This window comes from Sciurus vulgaris (genome assembly GCF_902686455.1).
Source record: "Sciurus vulgaris genome assembly, chromosome: 12".
NCBI lineage: Eukaryota > Metazoa > Chordata > Mammalia > Rodentia > Sciuridae > Sciurus > Sciurus vulgaris.
Window position 1 is genome coordinate 107,063,046 of NC_136473.1, and position 21,993 is coordinate 107,085,038.

A 21,993-nucleotide genomic window follows, 5' to 3' on the forward strand; every position below is an offset into this window, starting at 1 on the left:
GGGGGTGGACGGGTGGATGTAAGCAGCTTCCTTTTAAGGTACAGTCCAGAACTTAATATCTGTGTATCCAGAACTTAATCACGAGGCACATGTTCATAAGGGAAGATGGGAAACATTATCTTTTTCTGACTGGCTGTGTGTTCAGCCCAAACTCAGATACTGTATTGGTGACAGGAAGAAGGAGAGAATGGACATTGGGAGACAATCCCCAGGCTCTGCCTCTGTTGCCTGTTTCTAAAAGGAATTTGGGCCTGATAATAGTAATGTGTCTAGGTACAATCAAATCACAAACGGGAACATTTTCTATTATCTACAAGGTATTTAAAACTGTTTATAATAAGATGCATAAATACAATAAAATTATAAGTAGACACATCCAGTAGAGAAATCCAAGATCAGATGGTTGGCAGCAGAGGTTCAAGGGACGGAGGGGGTTGGGGGTGCTGGGGTGGGATTAGGCAGAATTATAGTCGGGCCCTCTCCTCAGCGCTGCTGTGCAGAGACCTGATTTCATCAGAGAATCTAGAATTGATCAGACTACTAGAAATTCACCTATTCTCACTTATTTACCAATAAACCCGATCAACTTGCTAGTTTGAAGAGGGATGATTTCCTTCCTTGTCTGAGATACTTGGGATCCTTCTCAGAGTAGTCTCCTCTGAATGCGAATTTCGTTGGTAAACCACATTGGTAACTCTGGGAGAGCTCAGGCCAGCGAGAGCACAGGAGGGACATCCCTGCAGGGGGTTCTGCTAGACAGGAAGCAGCCTGGCCCACCCACAGGAGACACAGCCCGTCACCTGTGTCTCTTCAGGAGGTCCTGCCCCTTCCTAGACTGCGTCCCATAAACGCCATCAGAGCTCTGTCTCGGTCCCTTGAAGCCATGGGCTCCTGCGTGCAAATGGGGCTGGTGAGTGGGAAGGATTTTTTGGCCACTCTCCCTGTTCCCAAGTCAGGGTTTGTTCTTGTTTGCTGTTTGGATGTGTGCTGGGGTCAGCAAAGCTTGCCTGAGGGCAGGGCCAAGGACCCCCAAGGCTTGCTCAGCTCTGCCTTCCAGGGATCAGGCCCTCTGCTCCCTTCCTTGGGACATCATGGCGGGTTTCCCCAGGCTTGCTTTCTGTGGTGCCCCCCCACTCAGACGCTCAACGGTGAGTTTCACTATCATGATAATGCTTTTTTCTTTGTTTCCCACACTACAAATTTGTGGCTGTTTTAACTAAATTTCAGAATTAAAAAAAAAAAAAAATTAGTTGAATGAAGATCATATGGTGAGTACTTACTCCTCTCAAGAATCAGTGCTCCTCCTTCTCAGAAATACCAGGAGGCACACAGTTTGTGGGTGCTGACAGTACCGAGTTTTCTCAGGAAGAGTTTCATCACGCGCTCTCGCGTCTGTCTGAAGCTTTGAGAGATGGCTTCCTCAAGCTCTGGGGGGAGACTCTCGGACCTGTGTGTTCATTCAGATGCATTCAGGTGGCCCCTGAGCTCTCATGTTTCTCCAGAAAAACTGGAAATTAACTTGCCCTATCATATGAGGAGGATTTAATTCGGCAAATGAATAAATTTTCTCCTTAAGTGGTCCTGGCTCTGGGGATTTTAAGTGCAAAGGTGCTGATTGCTAACTTCAGCTTACAGTCAAACGCATCTCTGCTGTGGGTCATAGTGAACCCACCCTGCTACCTGAGAGGGAAATGCCTCCTGGCCTCTCTGAATCTCCCAAATTTCGAATAGCAGTGTTGCACAGTGTCCAATAGGGAATGCAATGAAGTTAAACTGACACATCTGGAAAGCATTTGCACTCTTCATGAGACATTTCACATGCAATTGCAGAGACAGAACAGCTTTCTTGAGGAGGAATTGTGAGTGAGTAGGCGGAGCTCACTCCCTATTTACATCCTCCTCGTAGGTATGATTTCAAATTCCTATCTCAAGCAGATACAAAGAGGTACAAGACTTGCACATGCAGATTTGCTGGCCAGGAGACGGAGGTTAAATCTGAGGGGGCTCTGTGGGCTTTCACATTTCATTATGGATAAGAAACAGTTGAAGGACTTGTTAAAAATGCACATTCTCAGGCCAGTCTGATTCTGAGGGCTTGGAGAGAGCCCAGGAATCTGCAGAGTTTAATAAGCAGCCCTTCTACCTCTGGAGACACAGGTAGTCTCCCACATTCTCAGGAATACTGGTGGGGGCCTTGAGATATTAAGTCATGTCTTCAGCAACCGAGCCAGCTACAGTTGAGTTTATGGCCAGAGGAAATGGATGCTAGGGTCACTTCGTGGAAAACCGAGGATGGCGTTTGTCCTGCCCAGTGCTCTGGGGCGGCTGTGCGGGTGGTCTTCGCTTGCAGTCCTCCCTGGGCTGCTCAGGCCCTTGCTTTTCTTTGCCTCAGGTTTCTGTGCTCTCTCCCTCCCGAGACAAATGGCCATGCAGACTGTCATCCAGCACATACAGGAGGTCATACAGAACACCATGACTTTACACAGAACAGAAAAAATGCTGACGAACGTCAACTGGACGTTAGTGGAAGAAAAAGCGAAGATCGAGTACACCCTTCCTGTGAGTTGATGCCTGGCCAAAAACAGTCCTCTTTTCCTTCCCTTGGACTTTGGTCTGTCTGTCTTGCCTTATAGTCTATGGGAAAAAAAAAAAAAAAAAAAGATTCTGCTAACCAAATGTCAGGAAACTCAGGAGTTTTGCCAGCTTGGTGAAATGACTTTGAATTCTTTCTCTAAAGAGGAGGTCTTGGTGGTTAGCCAAACTGGCTGGCTGGGCATCAGTAGAGATGATGCTTCCACTGGGCAGAGATACCGAGAGATCTCTCCCTGTGCAAGTATCCCAAGACGCACAGAGCAGGATGATCCCGAGAGCACTCCAGCATGCAGAGGTTCAGAGAACAGTTCGGCTAAGGCTACCCAAAGGAATATTTCGCCAGTCGCAACACGCTTCTCCTATGGCGAAGCACTGACCAGCTCATCCACAGCCCCTTATCTTAGCAACTCCGAGTTATTGAGATCTTTGTCGAGCACAGCCTTTGACACCTTCTAACTATTCTTACCAATGTTTAACTTTATCTCTCTGTGTGCCACAACTTAGTCGAATACCCGTGTTGTACTTGATGATGAAGCAGAGCAGTCCCCAACAGATGAAGTTTTAATAGAAGAAGCCAGATTGCATGTGGCTATAATACAAATGGTTGGTATCGTCCTGGTTGCCCCCTCTTCCTCCTCCTCCTCCACCCCCTCCTCCTACATCTCTTCCTCTCGCTCCTCTTCCACCAAATGACTCTTTTCCTTATTCACTGAGGATTGAACTCAGTGAGCTACATCCTGGGCCCTCACTTTGGTCCTTGCTAAAAGTTGCTGAGGCCGGCTTTGAACTTACAGTCCCCGCCTCAGCCTCCCAAGCCACGGGGATTCTAGGTGTGCACCACCATGCCCAGCTCTGTAGCTGTGTGGATTTGTCTCTGTGTCTCCGCTCTATTCCATTGGTCTGCGTGTCTGTGTTTTTCCCCCCTACCGTGTAGTCGTTGTTACTAGGGCTCTGCAGTATAATTTGAAGTTGGGTATTGTGATTCCTTGTGTATTGCTTTTTCTTGCTCAGAGTTACTTTGGCTATTCTGGGTCTTTTGTTCTCCCATATGAATTTTAGAATTGTTTTGTCCAGTCATGCGAAGAAAATCATTTGTTCTTGGATGGGGACTGCATGGAATGTGTAGATTACTTTGGTTATATGGCTATTTTAACATAGATCTCCATGAGCATGGGAGATCTTTCCAACTCCTAATGCCTTTTTTAGTTTCCTTTCGGTCGGGTGTTCTGTGGTTTTCCTTATAGAGTTCCTTTACCTCCTCAACTAGGTTTATTCTTAGCTGTTTTATTTTTTTGAAGCTATTGTGAATGGAAAGACTTCCTGATTTCTTTCTCAATAGGTTCATTATTGGTGTACAGAAAAGTCATTGATTTCTGTATACTGATTTTGTATCTAGTAGCTATTTTTGAGGGTCTTTAGAGTAATGATTAATGTCATTTACATACTTAGATAAGCAACTTTAAATATTTGAAACTGCTTCTTATAAGTTTGACATAAGTTCCTCTTATACAAAATTCTCTTATTTTTTTTTTAGAAATATAAGCTAAAATAAATCTGGCAAACCAAAAATTCTCCTAAAATTTTGTAGGTAATAATTTATAAATTCTAACATACACATAGGAATATTGCTAGGTAAAATCAAGTTTGAGTTAATTGTATCAGATTACACATTTTAAATTAGGTTTCTATTTAAATAGAACACATTTTATTGAATATAGCAGGTATCTATTATACTTACTGTGTTCACAATTCTTTTTTACTTTCTTTTAAAAACTCATTGTCATGAAAACTCCTAACATACACAAAGAGGGTGTAATAAGTCACCATGTGCCCGTGTCCAGCCTTAACAACTCCCACACACAACCAGTGCTGCCCCTCTGCCTCCTCAATCACTCCCCCACCTTCCATATTATTTTGAAACAAATCCTGGGTGTCATATCACTTGATCTGTAAATATTTCAAAATGCATCTTTAATTTTTTAATTTAATTTTTAAAGTCTTTTAAAAAATAGTAAAATGCTAATATTGTTCTTAAAATTACTTAATAACATTAGATATTAAATCAATAACATTTTCAATTGTCTTAGAAATGTGATTAGTGCTTATTTTATAGTTTATACTTTCAAATTGGGTTTCAATGAAGTCTACACACTGCAATTAACCAATATCTCTCAAGTCTCTTATAATCTATAAAGCCTTCTTTAATTTTCTGGTGAAGAATATATATATATATTATTGAATTGTGAATTGTGCTGCTATAAACATTGATGTGGCATGACTACTGTAGTATGCAGATTTTAAATCTTTTAGTTATATACTGAAGAGTGGGATTGTTGGGTCATATGGTGGTTCTATTCCTAGTTTTTTGAAGAATCTATTCTTCTTTCCAGAGTGGTTATACTAGTTTGGAGTCCCACAACAAAAAAGTACACCAACAGGTGTACTTTCTTCCCCACAACCTTTCCAGCATTTACTATTATTTGTGTTCTTGATCATGCCATTCTGCCTGGAATGAGATTTTCATTCCCCTGATTGCTAGAGATGTTGAACATTGTTTTCATATATTTGTTGGTAATTTGTGCTTTTTTTTTTTTTAACACTAAGACTTCTTGAGCAAGTATTTAATGAAGTCTTATAAAGTAAAATGTGCTAGGAAACTATTTGGGTGGTTGTGGATCTGGAAGTGTAATGAATAATACTTATGTAGGTTCAAGCTGATGAGGACATATAATGGGGGGTGGGAGGGGTTAATGTTAGGGTTAGGGTTAGGTTTAGGGTTAGGGATAAGGAGGGTGGTAAGAATGGAGGGAGGAAGGACTGTATAGAGGGAAAAGAGGGGTGGGAGGGGTGGGGAGGAAGGGAAAAAAATAACAAAATGAATCAAACAACATTACCCTATGTAAATTTATGATTACACAAATGGTATGCCTTGACTCCATGTACAAATAGAGAAACAACATGTATCCCATTTGTTTACAATAAAAAAAAAAGATATAAAAAAACAGCAAAATGTTTGGAAATTTAACAACAGATTTGAAAATAAAACATTCCTGTATTTCTATAGTTCCATCTTAAAAAAAAAAAAAGAATAATGCTAAATTTAGCCAGGTTTTTAATAGAGGGAACTTACTTTGATATATTAATAGATAAAATGTACAAGATATATTTTATAGTCCTTTGTTCTACTTCATTAAAACTAAACCAATATTAACACAATTTTTCATGCTTTTTAAATTTTTTTTAAGAAGTTTCTGCTTAGTTCTTCTGCATGTTTATTAACTGGGTTATCTGTTTTTTAGGTGTTAAGTTTTTTAAGTTCTTTATATATTCTGACTTTAATTCCGTTGGAGAGGTAGCTGGCCAAGCTCTTCTCCCATTCCATAGGCTCTCCTTTCACACTCTTAATCACTTCCTTTGCTGTGCAGAAACTTTTTAGTTTGTTGGCATTCCACTTATTGGTTCTTGGTTTTCTTTCTTGCCCTTTGAGGACCTTGCTAAGGAAGTTCATGCAAGCACCTATATGATAGAGTGTTGGCCCTATGTTTTCTTCTAGTAGTTGTAAAGTTTCTGGTCTAATTCTTAAGTTGTTGATCCATTTTGATTTGAGTTTTTGCAGGGTGAGAGAGGGGTCTAATTTCATTTTTCTAATAGCTATCCAGTTTTCCCAGCACCATTTGTTAAAAAGGCTGTCTTTTCTCAAGACACCTCTGTCAAATAGGAGGCAGCTATAGGTATGTGGATTTGTCTTTGTGTCTTCTATTTTGTTCCATTGGTCTTCATGTCTCTTTTGATATCACTACTATGCTGTTTTTATTACTACAGCTCTGTATATAATTTCAGATCAGGTATTGTGTGTGATGCCTCCTGCTTCACTTTTCTTGCTTGGTATTGTTTTGGTATTCTGGGTCTCTTGTTCTTCCAACTGGATTTAAGAATTGTTTTTTTCTAGTTCTGTGAAGAATGTCATTGGTATTTTGATGGGGATTACATTGAATTTATACTTTTGGCAATATGGCCACTTCAACAATATTGATTCTGCCTATCCAAGAATATGGGATGTTGTTTCATTTTCTAAGTTCTTCCTCAGTATTCTATAATTTTCATTGTACAAATTTCATCTCTTTGGTCAGATTAATTCCCAAGGTGTGTGTGTGTGTGTGTGTGTGTGTGTGTGTGTATGTGTGTGTGTGTGTGGGTGTTTAGGTTGTTGCAAATAACCTAGAAATAACCTTTCTGATTTCTTCCTCAGCTGAATCACTGTTGGAGTATAAGAAAACTGTTCATTTATGGGTGTTGATTTTGTATCCTGCTACTTTGCTAAATTCATTTATAAAGCTCTAGAAGTTTTCTGGTGGAGTTTTTTGGGCCTTCTAGATTGTAGGATCATATCATCAACAAACAGGATAGTTTCACTTTTTCTTTTCCTATTTGTATCATTTTGATTTCCTTTTCTTGTCTAATTACTCTGTCTAACGTTTCAAGGACTATATTGAACAGAAGTGGTGAAAGTGGACAGCCTTATCTGACTTCTGATTTTAGAGGAAATGATTTTAGTTTTTCTCCATTTAGTATGATTTTGGCTTTAGGTTTGTTACAAATGGCCTTTATGATATAAGTTCCTTCTATCCCTAGTCTCCCCAACATTTTTAATATGAATGGGTGTTGGATTTTCTGTATCTATTGAGATGATCATATGATTTTTGTCCTTAATTCTGTTTAAGTGATGAATGACATTTATTGGTTTACATATATTGAACCAACCTTACATCCCTGGAATTAAACCCACTTGATCAGGATGTATTCTTTGATGTGTTTTTGAATGCAATTTGCTAATATTTTATTAAGGATTTTTGCATCTGTGTTCATCAGGGATATTGGTCTGTAGGTTTCTTGATGCATCTTTGTCTGTGTTTGGTATCAGGGTTATATTGACTTCATAAAATGTATTTGGGAATATTCTCTCCCTTACAGTTTCATGGAATAATTTGAGAATGACTGGTGTTAGTTCTTCTGTAAATGTCAGGTAGAACTCAGCTGAGAATCCATCAGATCCTGGGCTTTTCCTTTTTGGAAGGATTTTAATTGTTGTTTCAATTTCATTAGTTTACATTGGTCTATTTAGGTTTTCTCTATCTTCCTGATTCAATCTGGGCAGGTCATATGTGTCTGAAATTTGTCAATGTCTTCCAAAGTTTTCAGTTTATTGGAGTATAAATTTTCAAAATAGATTCTGATAATCCTCTGGATTTCAGAAGGGCCTATGGTGATATCTCCTTTTCTTCTCTGATCTTTTTGATTTGCTTCTTCTCGCTCTTTGTTTTGGTTGGTTTGGCTGAGTTTGTCAATCTTATTTATCTTTTCAAGGAGAGAATTTTTCATTGCATTTATCCTGTGTATTTTTTTTATTCTCAATTTCATTGATTTCAGTTCTGATCTTAATTAACCTGTCTTCTACTGATTTGGGGGTTAGTTTTTTCTGCTTATTTATTTAGGATATCTCTAATTTTTTTTAATGTAGGCACTCAGTGCTTTAAATTGTCCTCTTAGAACTTCTGTCATACTGTACCAGAGATTTTGATATATTGTATTTCTGTTCTAATTCATTTCTGAGAATTTCTTGATTTCTATTCTAATTTTTCCTTGATCCATCATTCATTCAAGAGAGTATTATTTGATCTCATGTGTTTATGTGCTTTCTTGCCGTTGAATTCTAGCTTCATTCCATTATGATCTGATAGGATTAGATCAATTTGTTTGCATTTTCTTTCTTTCTTTTCTTTCTTTTTTGTTTTTTTTGAGGTGCTGGGGATCGAACTCAGGGCCTTATGCTTGAGAGGCAAGCACTCTACCGACTGAGCTATCTCCCCAGCCCAATTTGTTTGCATTTTCTAAGAGTTGCTTAGTGGCCTAAAATATGTTCTATTTTGAAAAAAGTTCCATGTGCAGCTGAGAAGAAGGTAAATTCAACTGCTTTGGGGTGGGATATTCTATAGATGTTCATTATGTCCATTTAATTTATAATGTTGTTTAGGCTGTTTAGTTTAGAGATACCTTTTTTTTTAAAGATTTTTTTGTTGTTGTTGCAGATGGACAGAATATTTTTATTTATTTACATGGTGCTAAGGCTCGAATCCAGTACCTCACACATGCCACGCAAGAGCTATACCACTGAGCCATAACTCCAGCCCAAGAGAGATAACTTTAAAAAAAAAAAGATTTTTATTATTGTTGATGGACCTTTATTTTATTTACTTATTTATGAACCCAGTGCCTCACACAAGCTAGGCAGGAACTCTACCACTGAGCCACAACCCCAGACCCCTAGAGATATCGTTATTGATTTTAGGTTTGGATGGCCCATCGATTGGTGATAAAGGTATGTTGAAATCACTTAATATTATTGTGTTGGGGTCTATGTAGAATTTAATATCATGGAGTATTTTTTCTATATAATTGGGTGCATTGACATTTGGGGCATAAGTGTTCACTATCGTTATATTGTCTCGTTGGATTGTTCCCTTTACTAGGATATCGTGAACTTCTTTGTCTCTTCTGATTAATTGTTGCTTGAAATCTTCTTTGTCACATATGAGATTAGTAGTGACTTATTTGTTTTCTTGGACCATATACATGGAATATTTTTGCCAATTAATTAATTTTCAATCTGTGGATATCTTCACCTATAAGATATACTTGTAAACAGCATATTGTTGAATCTTGTGTTTTGATCCATTTGCTGATCTGTGTCTTTTAATTGAGTCGAGATCATTAGCATTCAGTGTTAGTATGGATATGTGTTTGTGGTTTCCTGCCGTTTTGTTTTTGCCATATTTTCTGTTTGGGGGTTTTGGGAATTGTGTCTTAGTTCTTCTGTGTGCAGCTTTTCTTTGTGTATTCTTTGTAGTGTTAGCTTGGTGCTCATGAATTCTTTTGGCTTATTCTTGCCATGGAGAGATTTAAATACCTCCTTAAATTTGAAACTGAACTTTGTTGGGTATAGTAATCTTGGATGGCAGTTGTTTTCTTTTAGGGTTTGGACTATCCCTCCAGGCCCTCCTTGATTTTAGGGTCTGAGCTGAGAAATCAGAAGTGAACCTTATTGGTTTGCCTTTAAACATGACCTGGTCTTTTCTCTATTGGGGCTTTTAATATTCCTTCTTTATTTTCTGTGTTAGTTATTTTGATTATGATATGTCTTGGTGAGCTTCTTATTTAATTAGGTCTATTTGGGAATCCTGTATGGCTCCTGTTTAGAGGGAAGAGTTGACCCGGGAATAGCTTTCCTTTTTGCTAGTTTCTTGTGGGGCTGAGATACTAGTCGCACTTTGAATTAATACTTTGCACTCCCTTCTGCTCTAGAAGGATGGTGCTACTGGTGTGGGTTATATTACTGAAATGAAGTCTGAATTGTGTAGATTCTGAGCTCCTTTGTAGCTCTTATAACATTTAGGACTGTATTTAGTAACAAACGAACACTGAGTATATATTTGAATCAAATGACATTTATTTCCTCCTGAGGATTTTCTGTAATAGTGTGTTTTCATATGTGGGCCTACTTCAGCATCCATGGGGTTTGGTTCTAGGGTCCCCAGCTGCGCAGTGGACACCCACATCTGCAGATTTTTGTTGCTTATGTAAACTGGTATAGAGTTTGCCTGTGACTTCCCTACGCTTTTCCTCCTGTATTCTTTAATCATCTCTGAATCATGCATGATACAGAGTAAATGCTATGTAAATAGTTGTTACACTATATTCTTTGAAGAATAATGATAAAAGTCCATATATTTTCATTATAGATCAGTTTTTTTTTCCTGAATACTTTCAATCAGTTGTTGATTGAATTCACAGAGGCAGAAACCATGGATACAGAGAGTCAATTGTATTGAGTTCAGTAATAATAGCAAGGACTATGTAAGGATTAAGCAGAGTAAGTTACATTTATGGTTTGATCTTTTGTAACTTTTATTTAAAATTGTATGTTTAGAGTAGCTTTGAAAAGCAGTGTAACGATGGCATCCTTGGAGTAGAGGCAGCCCGGATATTAATTGGTGCCACCAAAAGCTATTGCCCCATCCAGGGAAAGTAAGTGTAATACTTCTTTAATTACTTCAGTTAAATGATTAATTATAAATGTGATATTTTCAAAATTGAGTTGGTATGTGAGTAAGAATGAACACATGGAGAATTAAACGTCTAGACAGATCAATTTATTATCTATTTCATCTATCTGCATCCATCTATCTGTCCATTGTTCATCTGTCCATCCATTCATCCATGTGTTTTCTATTTTTCTTGTTTGCTTATTTTCCCATGTGGTCTCATGAGCTTGGTGACATTAGGGGATTCTGGAGGAAGGACCTACTACTATAAGAATGAGAACCCTATGACTTCCATTGTTATTATGCTTGTTTTGTCTTCATATCATATTCACTAAATTGCTAGACAGTGGAGCAGAGGCCCGGAGACTGCAATTAAGCTGTTCTGGGGGAAGAGCAGTCTCTGCAGAAACTGGCTCGACTGCTGGTTTTCACAGAAGTGATGAAATCTGGTGGGGAACACCCAGTGTCTTAGCGATACGTGCATATCTGGTCACGGTCCTGGCATGGGTGATTCACGACAAAGCTCTGGGGCAGAGGCAGGAGAGCCCGCGGGGTGAGAGTGAGCAGGCAGCATCCTGCCATCTCTGTGGGAGAGCTGTCCTTGGTCCCTGGGGTTATGAAAAGCAGGGCATTGGGGCCTTGGAGAGGCTTGGGCTAGGCAGGGAATGACAAAAGGAAGCTGGATTCCTTCCATTACACTCTACCTCAGGTCAGGAATGGTTCTGGGAATGGGGCACAGGAGTCTCGTGTACCATGACCACACGTGGACAGGTGGACAGATGCAGGGGCTTGGGACTCAGCAAACTTATTTAGTAGATCTTATTAAACTTATATTTAGTGTAACTTCCCCTTTTATATTACTCTATTATTGGCACTTGTGCTTATTATAACATATGTTGTGTTTTTATTAGATTCATGAGTATTCATGATGTTTCAACTTATGTAAGAGCTAGAAGTTGGCTTATAAAGTTTAAAAATGTGTTAACTTACTTGGAATATCATAAAGAAAGGGGACGTTTTATTCTACCTGGGTAAGTATTGTGGACTTTTTTTCCCACCTTTTCTTTTTTTTCTTTTGTGGTGCTGGGATTGAACCCAGGGCCTTGTGCATGCGAGGCAAGCACTCTGCCAACTCAGCTACATCCCCAACCCACCAACTCAGCTATATCCCCAACCCATCCACCTTTTTTAATCGGTGCATTGTAGTTGTACCTAATAATGGGATTTATTGTGACATATTCACACATGCTCACAAGTATTATGAACTTTTAATTGCTAACTTTTAGCAATATCCTTGAAAGTAATATAATTTCTGTATTTTTGGAATAAATGACTTTAATTTTCCTTATTAAAATGAAACTAATATTATGGTCAACTCTCATTGACTGAGTGGTGAAGGCACAGAGTGCTTGCTTCCCTTCATTCTGTTTTGGCCCCTTCACTGATACCTCTACGGAAGTGAGGACAGGAAGAAGAGAGGGGTGACATTCTGGGGTCATATTGTGTACTGGGATGCTTGCATCTTCTTCTAGGAATAGTGTAGTGCAGGGGTGAGAAATACCCAGCTGGTGCATTAGATCTAGCTCAGTTTAATGTCATCTGTGCTACAGGATAGTCCTGTTGAAGTCTATCTTTAGGAGAAACACAACCTCACTTTAATAATACCTTTCACTGCTGAAGCTGCTGAATTTTAAGTGGGTGTTATTCTTTTGTAACAAAATTGGACATTGTTTTGTTTTCTTCCATTTCATTAATTTAAAGAGAATGAGAAAAATCAAACATCAAGGATCTTGACATATATCAGAGATCTTGCAATATGTGTAATCAGAAAAATAAGAGATTACACTCCATTTATGTATGATCTATCAAAATGTATAAATGCATTCTATTGTCATGTAAAACTAGTTAGAACAAATACAATTTAAAAATTAGGCTTAAAAAATATATATGCATAACATACATTTTTTTTTGTTTGTTTTTGGGTACTAACAGTTGAATGCAGTGGCACTCGACCACTGAGCCAAATCCCCAGCCCTATTTTGTGTTTTATTTAGAGATACAGTCTTACTGAATTGCTTAGCACCTTGCTTTTGCTGAGGCTGAACTAAAAATCATATTTTTATCTTTCTCCATTATGTTTTTATGTGCAGAAAGTATGCTTTTATTTTTTTCTATATATTGTTTTATTTTATGTATAGTCTTCAAATTAATCTTCCACACATCTTCAAATTAATTTTAATGATTTATTTAAACAAATGTTGAACTTCAGCTCTTAATTGTTATACTTGGAAGTGATCTGACATTTTATTTGATCTTTTTTTTCCAGGAGTAATAGAATTTTGATTTTTGTATATCACATTGTATTTTCAGAAGAATTTGAATATGCAGGACATATTAAAACATTATTATATATTTATCCCATGATAATACATCTATGGCCAATGGCAAGACAGTTAAATGTATCAGCACTGATATCAATGAACCACTATTTTGTATTTTTATGTGCATTAGAAGCAACATTGAAGGTACTGTTTAAAATAGAAATATAGTTCATGAAAAGAATAATGCAGATGTTTTGAATATTTTTGTCATATTATTGAAATAACTTGATAGTAGAAGCTCTTTGTTATTATGGTTGATGGGATCTTGGAATTTTAGTGACTTGCTTGTATTTTCTGAGCTTAATAATGAAATCAGTAGAATAGTCACAGTCTTGGACATTAGCTAAATATAAAAGTAAAGAGAACCATAGGATCAGGTAACAGAAAGCTGAAAATCCAGACCAAGTTCTTTCACATACCTTTGGTAATGATGCCAGGAATAAATTAGCAAATAAAGACAACAGTGGTTTGCTTGGTCCTTGTCGTAACATGACGCTGTGCTTTAAAGCTAGTCTGTCTTTGAGATTTTGTTATTAATGGTATTACAATGAATCTGCTTATTGCTATTTTTAAAATTCTTGGTTTTGGCATTCCAATTTCATTATAGATTATTATGTATTTTGACTCACACTAAAATTTTTGATGTTGGAGATCAAAAACAACTTGGGGGAATTACAAATGAATAACTTAAACCCTAACTTTGGGACTCTAGCTCATTTATAGCCGAGGGCTTAGTTGTCAACACTGTGAGGATTTTTCTCCTGACGTCAACGTACAGGTACTATGAAATGACATAGATTCTACTTGTTTTCTACACAGTTAATGATCCTAAAAAGGACCTATTTTAAACAGCATTGGAATACTTTGGAATTTTTAATTGTGCTTATTGGACTCGTGGATATCTTTTGTATATACTTTGTCAGACTGAGAACAGGCAACTTATTCCTCATCCAGTTCACAGTGGTGCTGGGATATTTAAGAGTAATTAGGTTTCTTCCTATCTTCAAGGTAAGACTTCATATTTTAAAACACTGGGTTTTTTCCTACATCACTTATTAAATGATTTCAGAAACCTCACTGTTTTGAGAGCAATGTGGGAAGGGGCTGTCTCTTCTGCTTCACCCTCAGGATGTACCCTCCTGGTGTGTCTCTGAACTCCCGTCTCTGAAGCTCCATCCCCAGCTGCCCCCTGTGAAATGGCCACCTGTGTACACCCCCAGCCTTGCGCTCCCTCCTCTGGACCCCCCTCAGCTGGCTTAACGCTTTCTTCTCTCTGTACTTTGTACCGCCCCCAAGACGGGCAGGCTTTTGGTCATTGGTGTAACCCACAGCTCTCCAGGGTGCCCACCATGTAGTTAAGCCCTTAGGAAATATCTGTGTGGACTGAATGGGCGAAAATGCAGAGACCTCTAGAAGCAGGTGGTCTAGAAACAAGTTCTTCACATTTCAGTAAAGTTTGTTCATACCACCCAAACTATGTAGAAGCAACAACAACAAATTTTCCCTCTTTCCTGTCCCCCACTCACACAACACGCTGCCATGGAGGCCAATCTTCCCGTGGCCTTCAGGTTCCCCAGCAACTTTTATCCTTCTCTCTGTGGCCCTGGTTCGAATTCTGAAGGTGGATTTTCCTATTTCCAGTCTCAACATTTCCACCTGCTTGCTCTCTTTCCAGTGGAGGTGCACCACATCAGCATTCAACCTGGGAGTTGAGAGAGATGCACCTGCTGGTCCGTTGTTTCTCATTCATTCTTATCACATCAAAAAAGCCTATTAGCATGTATTGAAATGATAGAGGTTTTGCATTTTGAAATCTTGCTGTAAACACCAAGGGCCAAATTCATGCATTAGTACCCTCCACCTAGTGCCATCCTTGGAGAGATGTAGTGGTTATTTTTTTTAAAGGTAGAATTGTGTGCTGGACAGCGTGTGCTCATAGACTCTTTTTGTTCCTTCCTTTATTTTATGTTAATGTCACGAGGATTGCTCGGCAGTGCTGTGTACGCGAAACCTGCGTTAGGGTTGGTTATGCCTCTGAGCTGTGCCGTCTGGGCTGGGTTTAGAGTGGAGCATTCACGTAGGTTTCACTCTACCGGAAACAAATGACTCCAGAGATCTAGAGTCACATACTGAGGCTAGGTCTTAAAATAGAGGACAGAATTTTCTTTGGGCAATCAGTTTTTGTATAGTTATCTTGTGCAGATGAATGTAAGACAATTATTTTACATGTAATACTTTGTGGAAAATAAAATGGAATCCAGATTTAAAGATGTATTATTGTGGAAGCCAGAGCCATGTAGAGATGACCAGCAATATTCTGAACCAGTTGCCTTTCTTCCTAGCATACTCCAGACAAAGCTCAGTGAAGCATCCTTAAGGACTCAATATTATTATGGTCATTTTTTTAAATTGAGCACTTACTATTTGCTAGGAACTGTGTAAAGTACATATGTTATTCAGTTAAATATTGTAATAGTAGGTGTCACCACTATGCTGTTAGGTACCCTAACAGCACCATGTAGCTCTGAAAAGAAACAAATCTGCATGGGGAAGCTTGGAAGAATATTAGAGTTTTGACTCTGTGCTGTGAGGGACAGCTTAGGGTGTCAGCGTGTCATGGAGGAAAGCTTTGGAAAAGTCCTCTTTAAACAACTCTCTCTGTACCCCAAGTTTCACAACCAGATGGCAGCTAAGAAAGGTCTCCTTTTTTCTGCTCCAGTAATTCCTGCACTGTGATACTCTTCTCCTGTTCTTTCTCCTCCCTGTCACCCAGTCCCTTGCCATCTGCCCCTGTGCTTTGACACAGCTGTATGCCTGTGGTAAGCCCCCTGGCTGTGTGAGTGACTGCACTTGCTTTTGAGGGGTGTCGCCGTTGGAATTCTGGTACTCACACCTTATTCTGGTTTTATACATGAAGACACAGAGTCCTCCAAGTCACTAAGTAACTTGCTCCAGGTCACAGAGCTGGTGAACACTGGTATTCGAAGCTAGATGGGTGTCTGTTTAAAAACCTGAAGTCACTGCACTAGCCTGCCTCCATCTATGATCAGAGAAGTTGAGAGCTGAGAAGGATCTTAGTTCCCCAGGTTCCTTAGCTCACAAGTGAAGAGACTGGTGCAGGGGGGAGTTCTTTAGTCAGTAACTATGTTACTGTCTAGGGGTGCGGTGTTCCTCGCCTCCACTCAGCAAAGAACCCAAGAACAGGACAAGAGATAGCAGGCAAGCAGCAGGGTTATCGCAGAAGTGACCGAGACAGAATTCTCCAAAGAGAGGGGGCCCAGAGCCGGGAATCTGGTGGGGGAGTTTGGACCTGCTCTTTTTAGGGTCTCTGGAAGTTCCTCCTTATCTCCTCCCCGTCCACACGCTCCTCACTATTGCTGAGTGGTGCCCTCTGTCCATGCATCTGTTTTAGTTTTTCTGTTGGATCCCCTGCTTAGGAGCACTACTTAGGTACAGAAGTATCTGTCTGGTTGGGTCCCCACTGTGTCCCCAAGCGCTTTCGTGAAGCACCAAGTGGACCTCATCAGAGGGCCCTCTCCAGCCCCTTTGTTCTGGCCCTGCCCAGACCTCCCCATGGCTGCCTTGCCTGGCTGCCTGGGGCCTTCTGCATCTCCTTCCACTACTGCCAGGTCACGGGCTCACCACTGCACACCTGAGGGTCCAGAGACGAGGAGAGGGGGCACATTGAAGAGCTGCAGAGTCCATTATCCCATAGCTTTTCAGGGAGTGGAGTCCGAACTCGAGTACAGTACACACAGTCACCCTGAGGACTTGCGAAAACAGTGCTGGGATTCAGGCCGCGACGTCTGGGATGGGGCCCAGAATTCACACCTCCAACAAGTGTCTGAGTATTACACTTATTGGTTTGGAGACAACATTTTGAGAACTTCTGTTTTATGGCCCTCAAAAGACCATTTTAAATTTCACAACATTTACAGGGTCTCTCTCTCTCTCTCTCTCTGCATATTCCAGATAGCAATTCCCGTGCTGATAAATGTTGCAGATGTGCAGGTCAAAAAACACCTCAGCTTGATGTACAACATCACAAAAGGCTATGTCAAAAGTCAAGAAGATGCCAGACTTTTAATAAAACAAATTTCTGGCCGTGAATCAATATACCAGGTGAGAAACAAGCGCTGGTCATTTTTTTTAGGTGGGGGAGGAGGTAAAAACCACTTGGATGTATTAATTTCCTTTAAGATCATTTCTATGTATATTTGACCAAACAGACAAACACCAAAAGTGGAAGGGATCTTGTTGTTCTCCATGTTCTACAAGGAGCCACAGGAAGAAAGCAATCTCTGATCTTTACATTCTTGCTCCTCTTGTCAGACTCCTTTGTTACCTCCACAGCAGAAGACCTCTGACAGGGGAGACCTGGTGTCTTGGCGTCCTGGTGTCCTGGAGCGGGTGAATAGTGGCCTCTCTCTTCACCATTCAGGACCCTCCTCCTTCCTGGTGTTGTGCATTAGTACCAACAGGCTTGGAGATGGCGGATCGCCTCTTCACCAGGCTCACGCCAGCACGTCCTTCCAGGGCATTCTTTGAAGTTTAAGAGGGTCATGACCCTAAAAGGGCCGTTTTAAATTTCATATGCACTTTGTGCCTAAGAATATTCAGAGGTTCCTCCTGGCCTAAAGAGTAAGGTCTTTGAATGTGTATAGAGGAGGAAACACAGCCAAGAGAGTGGAAAACAATAACTTGTCATTGTACGGGTTGAAAATATTATAAAAATGGAAGTAAAAGTATCTCTTGCCTGTCTTTTGGCTCTCTGAGCAGCACCATGGGGGTAGGCAAGAACAAGCACCTTGTGACAGGTGGCAAAGAGGGATCCGAGAAGGGCGTGGTGGATCCATTTTCTAAGGCAGGTTGGTGTGATGTGAGAGCACCTGCTGTGCTCAGTGCCAGAAATTTCATAAGGCACTCATGGGGGGATGCCAGGAACCAAAAACATACCCCGTAGACTCGGCAGCCTTGCTCGTCTGTGGAATGACAAAGTCGTATTTTGAAAATTCATGCTAATTGCTGAGGATGTCCAGGACAATAATTGACTCACTTCCATGGCATGTGACAAAATGTCCTCCATGGTCAAAAAATGGCAGCCCACAGTCGGAGTGCTCTCAGATGCTGAGATGACTGGTATTATTTGCTTTACCTGCTTGTGTTGGTTTTGACTACTAAACACAAAAATTAGATATGAGAGACCTTTCCTGCTCAGCACCAACAGGTCTGTGGAATCTACAAGAAGAAGATGGAAACTATGCCCAGAGGTATACAGATAAAGGACTTCAAAGAAGTGGTTAATAATTGAATTCAGACAGTACCGAAAAAGGCTCGCCAGGTTACTCATCTTCTTCATGGTATCTTCATTAAAAAGGAGGAAATGCTGAAGAAGCCCAAGCTTGAACCAGGAACTCACATGGAGCTTCACGGTGAAGGTAGCAGTTCTGGAGAGGAAACAGGAGCTAAAAAGAACTAATGCATGTGTTATGGTTTAGATGTGGTGTCCACCAAATGCTTACATGTGAGACAATGTAAGAAGGTTCAAAGGAGAAATGATTGGGTTGTGAGTCTTAACCCAATCAGTGATTAATCCCCTAATGGGGATTAACTGAGTGGTAACTGGAGTGGTAGGTATAGCTGGAGGAGGTGGGAACTGGGGGTGTGGCTTTGGGTTATATATTTGTATCTGGCAAGTGGAGACCTCGCTCTCTGCTTTCTGATCATCATGTGAGCCGCTTTTCTCTGCTAAACTCTTCCGCCATGATGTTCTGCCTCACCTTGAGCTCCAAGGAATGGAACCAGTCTCCTATGAATTAAGACCTCTGAAACTGTGAGCCCTCAAATAAACTTTTCCTCATTGAAAATTGTTCTAGTTGGATCCTTTAGTCACAGTGGTGAAAAAACTGACTAAAACAGAAGTAGGCTCCTTGCTGTGAGTAACCCAACCATGTGGTTCTTAAGCATTTGGAGCTTTTTGGAATCGGTGGGAGGAATTTTGAGATGTTTAGCAGTGTAAGCTGGAAATGCTTCAGGTTGTTGTAAGCGGAGCTCGATGACTGATTCTGGTTGGAACTAAAAGTATCGGAATGCCAGTGGGTTCATGGACAGTGAAGACAGGTTAAGAGGGTTTAGAGGAAAAGGAGAACAATATTTGTATTTGTATTTGGAGTAGAGGCCATTTCTGAGAAGTTATCTGCATTATGCCTGTGTCCTGAGGCTTTCTGTGAGGCAAATTTTAAAAGTGATGGACTTCTTAATTTGGTGGAAGAAATAGCTAGGTAGCTTAGCATTCAGGAAGTGGCATGGGAATTGCTGGTGGCTTTTAGCCAAGTTTATTGTGATATTCAGGAGCAGAAAGAAGAGCAGAAATATTTGAAAATCTTGAAAGTTGGGAGTAAAACTGGAGCTAAGGAAGTTGCAATTGTTACTGCCACTAAAGAAATACTAAAGACTTTGACCAGAGACAATAAGAAAGATGACTTGAGGGCATCTCAGAAGCTGGCAAGACCATACCCATCTCAGACTCAAGAAAGTAAAAGTGAAAATTCTCTTGAGAAGAGACCAGTGGGGAATCCTTCTTGCGCAGGGGGCCTAGGAAGTTTTTTCAATGTGCTTAGCCACCCAGACACTCAAAGGCTGCTGCAGCCAGGGTCCCCGGAGGTTTGGCTATTGCTCAAGATGGTGGCAGATCTTGACATCAACCATGTGGTGCTGGTTCTGCAGGAATGCAGGATGCTGGAATCAGATGGTCATGGAGGCTTCTACCAAGATTTCAAGGGAAGGCCTTGGAAGCCAGGCCAAGTGCAGCAGGGTCAGAGTCCCTGAGGCATTCCGCGAGCAAGATGTGGAGATTTGAGGAGGAAGCTGAAGCTGCACTAGGGACCTCTGAGATTAAGAAATGCCAGTAACATGGGGTATCATCCTAGGAAAGCTGCAGGAATTGAACAAAGACATGCCAACAGAAAGGTCACTTGGGCTGCAACCAACAAGGCCACAGGGGTGGAGATACACAAGCTCTTTGGAGAAGACATTATGCCATGTGCTCCAGGTGCCAAGTACAGAACTATAGGATTTGTTTGCACAGCAGGATTTCAGTCTTGCTTTGGTCCCATCCCTTTTTTCCATGACCTTATTTTTGTGAGTAGAAATGTTTACTCTGCATCTTTATATATAGGATACTTGTAAATTGATTTTAATTTTATAAGAGCTCACAACGATTCTTTCTTAAATTCCATGTGAGCCTTTTTAAAAAAAAAACTACTTTGCATATTTTTATGCTAGATTATGCCTATAATTTTTTCATAGGATTTTGGACTTATATTTCCAAAATTATTTTTATTTTGCCTACAGAATCAATAGTTTGATTCTCGAAAGGCATATTCTTTTCTCAGAACTTGAAAGCATTGAACGTGTCTTCGGAACTGCTGGCCTAAGTCTGCCTTGGCTTTTGCTTTTGTAGGTGACTAAGTCAGTCTTCGGTAGTGCTTGTTCTGCTGTTTAGCACACCTGTTCAACCATCTGTAAAATTTGTAGGTCACTGTTTGATCTTCACAAACTGCGATTGCTTCTTTTTCACAGCAACCGTTTCATTACTGTATTAGAGGATTTCCCCATAACGAACAGGGGTTTCATTGTGGCGTATGTTCATGCACATGACCTACGTTAGTCCTATCCACCCACCTTCTACACTCCCCTCCCCAACCCCTTCCTCTTCCCTGGATAGTATCCCTTCTACTTATTGTAATTTTTATTGTGAATTATAAGTAACAGTGGGATTCGTTGTGACATGTTTGCACATGCACATAACATAATTGGTCTGTTTAATTTCCTGGCACCTCCCTTTCCCTTCTTTCCCTCCCTCTCTTCCTCAACTCTACTGTTTTCCTCTTATATTCATGAGAGTCCTATGTTTTAATCTTTTCTCTCTGGCTTCCACATATGAGAGAGAAGATACCTCCCTTGTCTTTCTGAGTCTGGGCTTATTTTGCTCAACAGGATTCCCTCCTGATCCGTCATTTTCCCTGCAAGTGACACAATTTTATTCTTCTTTATGGCTGAATAAGGCCCCATTGTGTATATATGCCATGTATTCTTTATCTGGACACCTAGGCGGGTTCCGTAATTTGGGCTATTGTGAATAGTCCTGCTGTAACATGGGTACGCACACATCAGTATGGTATGCCTGACTGAATTCTTTTGGAAAAATTCCTTGAGAAGTGATATAGCTGGGCCATTACAGTCTTTTGAGGAACCTCTATGCTGATTTCAGAGTGGTGGTACTAATTTACAATCCTACCAACAGTATAGAAGAGTTTTTACCCTTACCCTTGCCAGCATTTATTATTACTTGGATTCTTGTGGTTTGCCATTCTAACTGGAGTGAGATGAAATCTTAGGGTAGTTTTGATTTCCCTGATTGCTAAAGATGTTGAACATTTTTTCATATATTTGTTGGCCATTTGCATTTCTTCTTTTGGGAAATGTCTATTTAGTTCATTTGCCCATGTGTTGATTAGGTTATTCATATTTTCGGTGTTAACTTTTTCACGTTCTTAATATATTCTGGATAGTAAGCCTCTGTTGCAAGAGTAGCTGGCATAGATCGTCTCCCATTCTGTGTTCTCTCCTGTCACATTCTTGCTGTGCAGAAGCTTTTTAATTTGATGCCATCCCATTTATTAATCCTTGGTATTATTTTCTGAGGTTTAGTTGTCCTTTTGAGGAAGTCATTGCCTGTGCCTGTATGTTGGAGTGTTGCTCCTATGTTTTCTTGTAGCAGTTTCAAAGTTTCTGGTCTAATTAGTGGGTCTTTGATCCACTTTGAGTTCTTTTGTGCAGGGTAAGATAGGGATCTAGTTTCATTCTTCTACATATGAATATCCAGTTTTGTTCGGTCACCATTATGTTAAAAATGCGTG

The 21,993-nt window shown here is 40.1% G+C and overlaps 1 protein-coding gene across 1 annotated transcript in view; it reads left to right on the forward strand.

The window, feature by feature from the left end:
* Positions 1 to 21,993, forward strand: part of SLC9C2 (solute carrier family 9 member C2 (putative)) — a gene marked incomplete at its 3' end in the record, with an annotated part of 73,678 nt that overhangs the window by 23,447 nt on the left and 28,238 nt on the right. Inside the window, 7 exon segments of the mRNA XM_079107309.1 lie at positions 2,393 to 2,559; positions 3,097 to 3,195; positions 10,577 to 10,674; positions 11,603 to 11,722; positions 13,018 to 13,216; positions 13,892 to 14,080; positions 17,045 to 17,194. Coding sequence (XP_078963435.1) covers positions 2,393 to 2,559; positions 3,097 to 3,195; positions 10,577 to 10,674; positions 11,603 to 11,722; positions 13,018 to 13,216; positions 13,892 to 14,080; positions 17,045 to 17,194 — 1,022 coding nt within the window.